At 38.6% G+C, this 12,618-nt stretch overlaps 1 protein-coding gene across 12 annotated transcripts in view; it reads left to right on the forward strand.

Annotated features, from left to right (window-relative positions):
• The window catches only part of SYTL2 (synaptotagmin like 2), a 195,614-nt gene that overhangs the window by 78,578 nt on the left and 104,418 nt on the right, over positions 1-12,618 (forward strand). For 11 of the 12 annotated variants that reach the window (XM_056794903.1, XM_056794901.1, XM_007490861.3 and 8 more), the window contains one exon: positions 11,753-12,145. In XM_056794903.1, coding sequence (XP_056650881.1) covers positions 12,045-12,145 — 101 coding nt within the window. In that variant the 5' untranslated portion in view covers positions 11,753-12,044. The remainder of the gene's footprint in view (positions 1-11,752; positions 12,146-12,618) is intronic. The other variant, XM_007490859.3, reaches the window with a different exon arrangement.

Below are 12,618 nucleotides of genomic sequence, written 5' to 3' on the forward strand. Positions count from 1 at the left end.
CCTTTGGACAAGTCTCTTCATTTCTTTTTTTTTTTAATCAATTGATTAATTGGTTATTTTAAAATTCCAAGGTATTTCCCCTTTTTCATCTCCCTCACATTAGGGAAGACATCATTTAACAAAAAGGTATATGTGCATATATAAACTATTCATACTTGTTTCTGCTTATTAGTCCTTTTTCTGAAGGGGGACATACACAAGTCATTCTTCAAACGTATTTCTGTTGCCACATATAGTATTCTTTTGGTTCTGCTCACTTCACTCTTCATATGTCGTATAGATCTTTCCATGTTTTTCTCAAATTAACCTGCTCATCATTTCTTATGGTGCAGTAGTAAGTATTCCATCACAATCATATGCCACAACTTGTTTAGCCATTCCCCAATTGATGGGCATCCCTTCAATTTCCAGTTCTTTGCCCCCACAAAGAGAGCTGCTATGAATATTTTAGAATACCCATGTTCTTTTCTTTTTCCCCTGATCACCTTGGGAAATAAACCCAATAGTGATATTTCTGTGTCAAAAAGTATATACACTGTTTTATAATTCTTTTAGCATAATTCCAGATTGCTCTCCAAAATGATTAGATCAGTTCACAGCTCCACCAGCAGTGTCTCCATTTTCCCACATATCCTCCAACACTTGTCATTTTGTCCTTTTATCATTTTAGACAATCTGATAGGTGTGAGATATCTCAGAGTTGTTCTGATTTGAATTTCTCTAATCAACAACGATGGAGATAATTTTAATATAGTTATATATAGCTTTGATTTCTTTATCCAAATACTGTCTGTATCTTTTGACCATTTATCAGTTGGGGAATGGCTCATATTCTTATGCATTTGACAGAGTTCTCTAAATATTTTAGATATGAGAACTCTAGCTGAAAAATTGTCTATAAATTTTTTTCTCAGTCTCTTCATTTCTGTGGATTTCATTTTTATAGGATCATATTAAGAGTGTCCAAAGCTGGAAGAGACTTTAGAGACCATTTAGTTTAACTACAGAGAGGTGAAGCTTGCTCCAGGCATAAGGGAACAAGTGTTAGAGGCAGGGCTCACAGAATCTTCATTAATAGGGTTCATATTCCTATAGAATCCTAGGACTTAAAAATGGAAGGAATAGTATACATGTCAGACCTTTGGGAGGGGAAAGGCTTTAAAACCAAGCAAGATATAGAAAGAATCACAAAATGTAAAATAAATAATTTTGACTACATCAAACTAAAAAGCTTTTGTACAAACAAAACCAATATAACTAAAATCAGAAGGGAAACAACAAATTGGGAAAAAATCTTCATAGAAACCTCTGACAAAGGTTTAATTACTCATATTTATAATGAGCTAAATCAATTGTACAAAAAATCAAGCCATTCTCCAATTGATAAATGGGCAAGGGAAATGGATAGGCAGTTCTCAGATAAAGAAATCAAAACTATTAACAAGCACATGAAGAAGTGTTCCACATCTCTTATAATCGGAGAGATGCAAATCAAAACAACTCTGAGGTATCACCTCACACCTAGCAGATTGGCTAACATAACAGCAAAGGAAAGTAATGAATGCTGGAGGGGATGTGGCAAAGTAGGGACATTAATTCATTGCTGGTGGAGTTGTGAACTGATCCAACCATTCTGGAGGGCAATTTGGAACTATGCCCAAAGGGCGACAAAAGAATATCTACCCTTTGACCCAGCCATAGCACTGCTGGGTCTGTATCCCAAAGAGATAATGGACACAAAGACTTGTACAAAAATATTCATAGCTGCGCTCTTTGTGGTGGCCCAAAACTGGAAAACGAGGGGATGCCCATCAATTGGGGAATGGCTGAACAAACTGTGGTATATGTTGGTGATGGAATACTATTGTGCTCAAAGGAATAATAAAGTGGAGAAGTTCCATGGAGACTGGAACAACCTCCAGGAAGTGATGCAGAGCGAGAGGAGCAGAACCAGGAGAACATTGTACACAGAGACTAATACACTGTGGTATAATCGAACGTAATGGACTTCTCCATTAGGGGCGGTGTAATGTCCCTGAACAACTTTCAGGGATCCAGGAGGAAAAAAAAACACCATTCATAAGCAAAGGATAAACTATGGGAGTGGAAACACCGAGAAAAAGCAACTGCCTGAATACAGAGGTTGAGGGGACATGACAGAGGATAGACTTTAAATGAACACTCTAATGCAAATACTATCAACAAAGCAATGGGTTCAAATCAAGAAAACATCTAATGCCCAGTGGACTTACGCATCGGCTATGGGGGTGGGGGGGAGGAAAAGAAAATGATCTGTCTTTAACGAATAATGCTTGGAAATGATCAAATAAAATATATTAAAAAAAAAAAATGGAAGGAACCTTAAAAGTCATCTGGTTCCGGGGCGGGTAAGTAGCTCAGTGGATTGAGAGTCAGACCTAGAGATGGGAGGTTTGGGGTTCAAATCTGGACTCAGACACACCCTAGCTAGCAGTATTGATTCTAAGATGGAAGGTAAGGGTTAAAAAAGGTCACCTAGTTCAATTCCCTATGGGTGTATACATATATACACATGTCTCTATATGTTGTCATTATTTAATATTAAAAAATCTTGAATTTGTGATACTTAAAGATTTGCAAAGTGAAAAAAAGGAAAAAAAATTGCAAAGTGCATTCATTTCATTGATGTGTGTTATCACATCCTGATCTTCACAACAATCTCATAGGGCAGTTATTATTACATAAGTATTAACATATGATATTATCTCTATTCTACAGGTGAAAAAAATTGAGGTTGATCAAGATTACTAAGAGTTGATTCTAATAAGTATCTGCAGAGGAATTTGAATTCAGGTGTTTACAACTCAAGTCCAACACTCTCTCTCCACAATTCCATCTAGCTGTCTCTTTCATTCCTTATAACTTTCATCTTGTCATTCACTTGTTTCAGTTGTGCCCTACTCTTCATGATCACTATTTGGGGTTTTCTTGGTAGAGATACTGGAGTGGTTTGCCATTCTCTTCTCTAGCTCATTTTACAGATGAGGAAACTGAGGCAAACAGGATTAAATGGTTTGCCCAGGGTCATACAAGTAGTGTCTGAGGACAGATTTGAATTTGGGAAGATGAGTTTCCTGACTCCAGACTCAGCACTCTAACCATTGTACCACTTAGCTGCCCTTATAGATATATAAGGATCCGCAAATAATAACTAACATTTAAATTGTGCTTATTATGTGCTAGGATTATACTAAGTGGTTTATAATTATTATATCATTTTTTGCTTACAATTCTGGGAGCTAGATACTCTTATTCTCATTTTACAAAAAAAGAAACTGAGGTAATGACTTGCTGGTAAGTGTCTGGAGCTGAATCCAAACTCTTCCTGCCTCCACTCCCAATCTTCTGTCCATTGTGCCACCTTGATTTGAACCCTCAGTAGCATTTTGGACTCCTTATTCGCACTTGTGCCACATATGTGATCAATGCCAAATCTTATTTCCATCTCTACATCTTTCTTACTTGTCCCTTTTTTTTTCTTCACACGACCTAGTTCAAGCCCTCATCATGTCTTGTCTGATCTTGCCTTAAGCCTTTCTCCTCTCCAATTCATCTTCTGTACAGCTGCCAAAGTGTCTATAAAGTGCAGCTCCAGCTTAGGCCACTCTCCTTCTAACTTCAGTAGCTCCTTGTTGCCTCTGGGACCAATTTCACATCCTCTGTTTGGCATTTAAAATCCATATTAAAACCTGGTTCCAACCTATCTATCTGGACATTATTCCCCTCCACAAATTCTACAGTCTAGCCAGACTGGCTTTCTTGCTCCTTATCATAGGCAATACTACCACTTCCATGCTTTTACAGATGCTGTGCCAACCCAGAAGATACTTCCTTCCCTCCTCCATCGTTTAGAATCCCTCATTTCCTTCAAGATCAGGTCAAATACCACCTTCTACATAAAGCCTTTTTTGGTTCCACACCCCGATGCCAGTTTCCAAGGCTTCCGCTACCCCCAATAATTTGTGTTTCATACGACCTCTTAGCTTTATATTCTTCCATTTTGTACTTGGTGTTTATTTAGTTGAATTAACTTATTCAGTCCTTTCAAGGTCCTTGTCCACTCCTGTCTGGTTTGCCCAGAATAAATCTAAAGAGTTTAATCTCCAGATGACTATAGTTTCATTTGTCCTTAAAGTTCCCATTGCATTCTGGATGGTTTACAAGCTGGTAGAGAAGCCATATGGCATAAGAGGAGACAATGCAGTCTGTTTTTGTGCAGCCTCAAACTAAAAATAGCTTTTATCTTTCTAAATAAAGTTTTATTGTACTTTAAAAAGTAAAAATAATTCTGGGCTCACAGTCCATAAAGGCAGGCTAGATTTGGCCCTCCGGCTTGTCTGTCTACCCCTGCTTTGGAGAAAGTCAATATTGGATAGGAGAAAGAGCACAGGTTTGAAATAAGAAGACCTGGGTTTTAATTTTGTTTTTGCTGTTTCATATCTTTCATTTTTAAGTTGTATTAAGAGAGATCTAGCTTCCAGGAATTAGGAGGCCATAGACCACTTGTACTCAGCTCTGGTCAGACCCCATTTCTGTTATTGTATTTGTTTTAGACAATTTGTTTTAAGAAGAACCCCAAAAAGGTGGAGATCATCCAGTGAATGACACCACCAAGACAACGAAGGGCATCAAGTCATGCTACATGCGAATTCATTGAAGGGAGTGGGGATGTGTAACAAATAAAAGAGCAGGCAAAGAGGAATAGAAAAGGTATTAAAGTATTTGAAGGGTCATCCCTTTGGAAAATGGTGACTTTTTTCTGTTTGGCTTATGTAGATTAAATTAGGGAGTAGTGGGTGGAAGTTTCAAAGAAACTTGGGTTTTATGTAAGGAAATGTTCCTAACCAGCAGAACTATCCAGAGGTAGAACAGGCTGCCTTGGGCAATATTCCCAACAAGCAACACCCCCCAAAGTAGAATGGACTGCCTTGGGCAGTAGTGGGCTTCCCCTCTTTGGAAGTCTTCAAGCAAAGGCTGCAGAATCACCTGTTGAGTATATTGCAGATGAGATTTTGTTCCTGTGTGAGTTGGATCCAATGGCCAGCGAGATATCTTCCAACTCTGAATGTTGTTTCCTTATCTATAAAATGAGGGGATTGACTCTAGTGGTTTCTGAGTTCCCATCAAGTTCTAAATCTCATGGGCCAAGAATAGAGACCTGAGCATGTGTTCACTGTTGGATTGTACTTTATCATTTTTGTGTGTTATGGATACTAGGGTTCTGTTTCTTGAGTGACCAAAGCTATTTTCTTAACTGTTATTCCCATTCCAATTCTTCTTCTCCTGCCCCAGAAAAAGTTTCCACTCATTCATTCTTGGTGTCATGGGACTGTCAAGAACAATTTGTTTCTTTTCAGGGAAACTTCTCATGTGATAGTCACTGAGTTAGCAATTTTTCTTTCTTTCATCTAGAGAGGTTTGGGAAACTTCAATTCTTGACATACCATTTTCTGTAGTATTAGAGTGGCCTTGGTTTCTCACAGGTCTTTACACATTGATTAAAAGTGCATTATTCATCTAATCAGCACAAATAATCCTAATTATTTAGAGGGAGGGAAAACCCTCCAGAATTGGTTACATTAACCAAAGAATGGGATCCAGAATGAGGGAGGTGATATCAGGTTTTCCTTGGCCTCCCTTAGGTCACTTTTGGAGGATTGAATTCAGTCCTGGGGGCACATTGTTTTAGGAAAGAAATTGACAGACTGGAGCATGTCCAGAGGTGGCCTTAGAAATAGGAGGATGATATGAAAGAAATAGAAAAAGAAAACCAAAACTTAGGCAGGGTTTCTTAAACTTTGTGCATATAAGTGTGATGGACCCTTGTTGTAGTTTGCAAAGCATTTCACCTGTGTTATCTCAGCTGAGACCTAAAATTACCAATTGAGCCAGCTGATAAGCTGATAAGGGACTTGCTCAGAGTCACACAGATAGCGTCTGAGGCCAGATTTTGAATTCAAGTCTTCCTGAGGGGGCAGCAGTACTCTATCCACTTAGCCAACTAGCTGCCTCCCAGGCAAACGGGTTAAGTGATTTGCCCAAGGTCATGTAGCTAGTAAGAATCTGAGGTCACATCTGAACTCAGGTCTTCCACACTAGGGCCAGCACTCTATTCACTGAGCCAGCTAGTTGCCTCAAATCAATGGAATATCATTGCCTCTTGGACACTAAAAACAGTAGAACAAAATAATCCTCGCCCTCCATAAGTCTATATGCCATTGAGGGACTGAAACACCTAAACAGATACAGATATACAGAGCAAATACAAAGTGATGGAAATGAGAGGAGAGCATTAACAACAGGGAAAATTGGGAAAGGCGTGCTGCAGGAGATATTTTGGAGAGAGTTAAGGATTCTTTGTGGCAGCGATGAGGAGGGCTCTGCCTCCATTTATCCCCTTGCTGTTATCCAAGGCACTCTGGCTTGAGTTTCAACAAATGTCATTTTGTCATACACTTCTTGTCTCAATTTGCCCTCTATAAAAGAGATGGAGGGATTATGTGAACTTTGAAGCCCCTAATAATTTAAACAATTTGATTCTGTGGTTTTTTTATTCACTTCTGGCCTCTGATTCTTCTTCCAAATTGCTTCTGATTGCTATTTGAAAAAATAGTGTGTTAAGTGGCGTTTTGCCTTCAATCTCCACCTCCATTTGCCAACCCATCCATCACACAGCTGCCAAAATCATCTTACTAATATACACATTTGAGCAAGCCAGCTTTCCTGCCCCCAAATCTTCAGAAGCTTCCTTATAACCCCAAGGAGAAAATACAGCCTCTTGTCTGGCATCTAGGACTATCTACACCCTACTTCAATTCAACTTTTCCAGCTTTGTTTTTACTTCATTTACTTCATTCACACTTTACTTTCTCACCAAACTGACTAGTCTGGAGTGTAGAGACCTAGAAAAAAGAGATTCTCATCCTGCCCTTCCTCACCTCTTTGTATTCTCGTGGACTTTTCCAGGAACCACTCTTTCTCTTCATCTTTGCCATTTAGAATCCATACCAAGTCTCAGCCCAAAGGGCCCCTCTTCCATGAAGCCTTCACTGGTCCCCTTGAGTTAAAAGTGCCTCCTTCACATTTTCCTATAGTACTTGGTTTGGATTCCTCCTTAGTACCTGACACATTTTACTTTTTAATTATAGCTAGCACTTATATAGGGGTTTACGGTTTGCTAAGTGCTCAGAAATATCTCATATTGTCCTCACAGTAACCCTGAAAAGTAGGTGTTATTCTTATCCCCATTTTATGGATGAGAAAACTGAGATAGACTGGTTAAGAGTCATACTTTCAGGGCAGAGACTCGCTTTTCATTTTTATTTTATTTAATCTGTAGCCAAGTATTTTATATTTAATGTTTAGTAAGTTTGACTGAGGATACCTTCTTGATTCCCAAACACTATTCTTGGTTCTAAATAATGAGTTGATTTTATTTTTAAAGAAACAAATGAGGGAGGGGACAGAAGTGGGGTGGATAAAATGCCAGTTCCCTCGTCTGTAAGAACTAAATGATTAGTTTTCCTTTTAATAAAAAGCTAATGTTTCTGATCCATAGCCAGTGGGAAAGATACTTTGAGTTGTATTTGTAGTAGTGATGTTGAGTTCCTGCCTAGGATAATTGTCTAGGTATAAGGATGTGGCTTTAGCAGTGGGACAAAATTTTTCTATGCACAAAACCAACTGATCCATAGAGGAATGACCTTAGCTACACTTTAGCCTACTGAACTGACTTCCTGGTCATTCTGGTTTTAGTGTTGGGCCTCTTCAGCCAAGGACTTCTCAGTTAACCTTTATATGATCACGTGAACAAAAAACTCAGGCTAATCTCTTTATTAAAAACCTCCTTCAAATAATTTTGGCCTCTAACTCTGGGTAAGTTTCCTTTCCCCAGATAGTTTCATGAGTTGCTTTGCCAAAAAAAAAAATTGTCACCTGATGTCAAACCTTTTGTTGACACCATCTCTCCAAATTTCCTAGACCTCTCCTTGGACAAGGTCTTGAAGCTTTTCCAGCATTTGCAGAATCACAGGGCCTCAGGATTTGGAATTGAAAGAAAACCAAGGCCCAGAGAGATCAAGCAAGTTGGCCAAGGAGGAACTTGTTTTTACTGGCTTAAAGTTTGAGAACCCAGTGAAACCTCTGTGAAATGGTGAGGACTTGAAGGACTCAAAAATTTATCTGTCCTTGGCTGAAGAAAATAAGATTTATCAGTGATGGATAACAAAAGTAGTACCTAAAAACACACAGAGGATCACCTTTCATAAATTGGCAAGTAGGAGAGGTGCTGAGAGAGAACTAATGTTTGTCCGCATCCTAGAGATGCCTTAGCCCAAAGGTCCACTCTCCTGATTGTGGAGTCCCTACCAGACTGTCTCTTTGAGTCCCTAGCCATGCTCATTTTATTCCCAGGTCATTTATTCTACAAACTTCTCCAATAACAACCTTAATAAACTTGGTTTCCCCAATCCTCTTTTAGATTTCTGTTCTTGTTTTTTCCTTTTAGAATATAAGTTCCTTGAGGTTAGAGACTTTCTTGTATTTGTGCCCCTAGCACTTAATCTGATGCTTTGCCCACAGTGAAGTGTTTAATAAATATTTGCTCTATCTATCTATCTATCTATCTATCTATCTATCTATCTATTTATTTATCTATCTATCTACTGTCTGTCCATCCATCCATCCATTTATCCTTTTATCCATCTATCCATATCTCCCCCTCCATACTCTAGCAAATTAACTAAAATGTTTTGGATAGCTGTTAAGGAGGACTATGGAACCCTCTTTGGGATGTTTCAAATTGGGGGTGATGGTGCTATTTGGTGCCATTTCAGAAATATAGGGGAACCCTGGGTGTTTGCTCTGAACCTGATATATTACCTGCTGGTTTGCAGCTTTACTGAGCTGTAGAAACATGTTTTTTCCTTGCAGCCTACCTACTCATGAACCTGACGGTTAATTTAATTTTTTTCCTTTGTCCTTGTGTTGTCTTCTTTCTTCCCACTTGCCCCTAAAACAAACTACCTCCACATGAGCCACTGATCAATCAAGAATTTATCTAATGTCTAGGAGTCTTGGGATTACAATGGGGATATGAAACACAGAGCTTCTCAAAGAGTAAGGAAGATGAGACTATACACACAGGGCTCTCAGTAACAGTATTCTGCAGAGCTGACTAATATACTGTTGTAACACCTCTACCAAAAAGTATCCAGTCATAATATTTGTATAGCACTTTGGGGGTTGGGGGAGGACTGCGGGTAGGGTGAGAGCAAGTATATACTAAGTGCCTGTAATATGTCTCGAACTGTGTCAAATGCTTTACAAATATAGATCTTCACAATAACCCTGGGGATTCGTTGCTGTGACTTGCATAAGTAGTAAGTGTCTAAGGGGAGATTTTGAACTCTGGCCTTTCTTACTCTGGGTAACGAGTTCTATCTGCTGCTCCATCTAACCATTTAGACTTTACACAAGAATTTCCTACTCATAATCCTGAGATGCAGGACAAGTATTATCCCCATTTTACAAATGAGAAAACTTGAGTGTCTTTGAGGTTTAAGTACATTGTCCAAGGTCAAACAGCGATGGGAGTGGGGGGAAGGAAGGTCTCAAACTCAGATCACTCGAGTTTCATCCTGGTACAGTTTCCTTCCTTTTGTATAGCAGTAGGCTACCAGAAGGGTACCTGAAGATATTGCTCGAGTGATTGGTGATTCGATATCTTTCAGTGTCGTTTGCTCAGTGATTTATTTTCTAAATAAAAAAAACTATTACTATCTTATTTTTACATTCCCTAAATTCCTTCTTTATCCTTCTCTTCCCCACTCCTAGAGAGCTATTCTTTAGAATGATGATTTTTTTAAAAAGAGGAAAAAAAATCAGGACATTAATCAATAGATAGAAAAAAATCTGATAGACAATGAAATGTTCCATATTTGTAGGACATTCCTACCTCAGAAAAGAAAGTTTTCTCATGTTTCTTCTTTGGAGCCAGACTTATTCTTTATCATTTTTAACTTTAACTTTTGATTATTTCATGGTGGTTGTTCTCTCTATTTACATTGGTGTAGTCGTTATATATGTTACATGTGTGTATATATACATACATATAATGCATACATATAATATATATTGTTTATTATGTATCTTATAAAATCATTAAGTATATATGTAATATATGTCTCAGTATATGTGCATATAGTTTTCTTGGCTCTACCTCCTTCACTTTTCATCAGTTTGCATAAGTCTTTCCATACTCCTTTGTATTCGTAATAATTTCTTATAGCATAGTAATAGTTCATTACATTATTCTTCTGTAATTGGTTTAGCCTTTCCAGGATACACTCTTTATTAAGTGTTGTACATTGCTACAAGGAAGTAGTATTTAAACCCATGATCTTGCCCTTTATTTACCTTATGTTGCAAAACATTTTTTTGAAAAAACCCTTATCTCCTGTCTTAGAATCCGTGTATTGGTTCCAAGGCAGAAGAGTGGTAAGGGCTAGATCAGTGATAGCTAACTTATGGCACAGTGCCTAAGATGGCACTCAGAGCGCTTTTGGTGGGCACCTGGCCACCCTCTCCCCCCAAAACTCCCCTCCCCCTCCATTCATTATTAGAGAGGCAGAAGGATGTGGGCAGAGCTGCACCCCTCCCCCTCTCCACTGTGCCTGATGACATTTTTTTCACATCATCCCTTTGCCCAGTAGCCCCATTGGGAGCGCTTCCTCCCTCCCCTGTCTGGGGTAAGGGGCGGGACAGCACTTGTTCTCTTGGGGGCAGTTAAGGGGGCAAGGCATGGTACTCAGTTTTTGGTGGGGGCTAGCACAGCACTTGGTCTAGGGGTGGAGATGGAGTTTGGCATTCTGTCTCCAAAAGGTTCGCCATCATTGGGCTAGGCAATGGGGGTTAAGTGACTTGCTCAGGGTCACCTAGCTAGGAAGTGTCTGAAGCCAGATTTAAACCCAAGACCTCCCATCTCTAGGCTTATCACTATACACTGAACCACCTGGCTATCCCACTCCGTTTTTTTTTTTTTGGTAAATGCAAGCCATGTTTTTTAAAATCTCATTTCCCCTTTCCTTTCATTATTCTCCCTAGTAAAGGGGAGACAGGGTTGGGAGCTTGTCTCAGACCATAGCTCTGGTGAAAGATGTAATAGGGGAATAGAATAGTAAATACCTGGTATTTGTTGAACCTTCTTTCACCTAATATTGAAATTCTACTCTTTAAGTAGTATGGATGAATTCCAGAAGAACATTTTAATTCTCTGGGAAAAAACCAAACAAACCACTGCATAGTCTTATATTTGGCATATTTCTAGTCCTTGCCAATTATCATTATTCCATTGCCAATATCATGTTTCCCAGGCCTTACCTGTCCTACGTAAATATTTATTTTTTCCAAAGTGTTAAAAGTTTGTCAAAAGAAAGAAAAAATTTCTTAATCTTCTTTTCCTATTTGGCTGTTAACCATTGACTGTCAGTGTGTATGTGTGTGTGTGTGTGATTTTGGAGGGTTGAAGCTATAACCAACTGGCTGGCCATTCATTCTCTTGGGAAGCAGGACAAAGAGGTTTCACAGAGCTTAGAGACCATCTGGATTTGTCAAAGATCTCTTGAAGGCATGTTGTAAATCTTGTCATGGGCTAGGAATAAATAAATAGCCTCTGATCCTATATACTTAATGTTTGTTTCTTGAATCTCATCAGGCGATGCTGGACAATTACTGCTTTGAATTCAACTGACCGGATGAAACTGTTGGTCTGCAACTAGACTAGAGAGTGAAAGAGAAAACTACCCCAAGATCATGTGACTTGACCAGGAGGAATCCAGCATCCCATCAACAATCCGCCCACAATAGTATTGCACCAAAGGCAACCTTCTCAAGTATCACGGAGTAATTTTTTTAAAACTTTAATGACTCTGAATATAGCCTAAAGCTGTTTGTGCCTTAATCATTTTGAACTTGGTTTTACCAGTTTTTACTTCAATTTTTCCAAGATGATTGACCTAAGCTTCCTTACAGAGGAGGAGCAAGAGGCCATCATGAAGGTGCTTCAACGAGATGCTGAACTGAAGAGGGCAGAAGAAGAGAGAGTCAGGTAAGCTTCTGCTAGAGAATAGAATAGTCCCCAAAGATGTTAACCCAGAGAGAAATTTTGGCTCCTCCAACCTTCAGTGGTGAATGAAACAAGAAATCTGGACTACTTAATAGATACTATTTCCACATTATTCCCTAAGCATGATTTCTTAACCTTAATAATTTATAATATACATAACAATATGTTATAAATGTATAATATAAAGTATAATAATTATATAATCTTAATAATAGTATTTCTGCTCTGAATGAGTGAACAAAAAAACCGAATCAGAACGTTTTCTTTAAAATGCCAGGCGAACCAGTTCAAACTGGAACCTATGTACTTTTCTAAAACTACTGAGTGGGTATAAAGACATTTTCCAAAGTCTTTGAATTGGACATATTTATTTCCTTGGTCCAAATTCATGATAAGGTTTATACCTTTGTAGAATTCAATGCAAAATGATACTGGCATCTGTGACAGTTGCACTA

This window comes from Monodelphis domestica, chromosome 4 (genome assembly GCF_027887165.1).
Source record: "Monodelphis domestica isolate mMonDom1 chromosome 4, mMonDom1.pri, whole genome shotgun sequence".
Lineage (NCBI taxonomy): Eukaryota > Metazoa > Chordata > Mammalia > Didelphimorphia > Didelphidae > Monodelphis > Monodelphis domestica.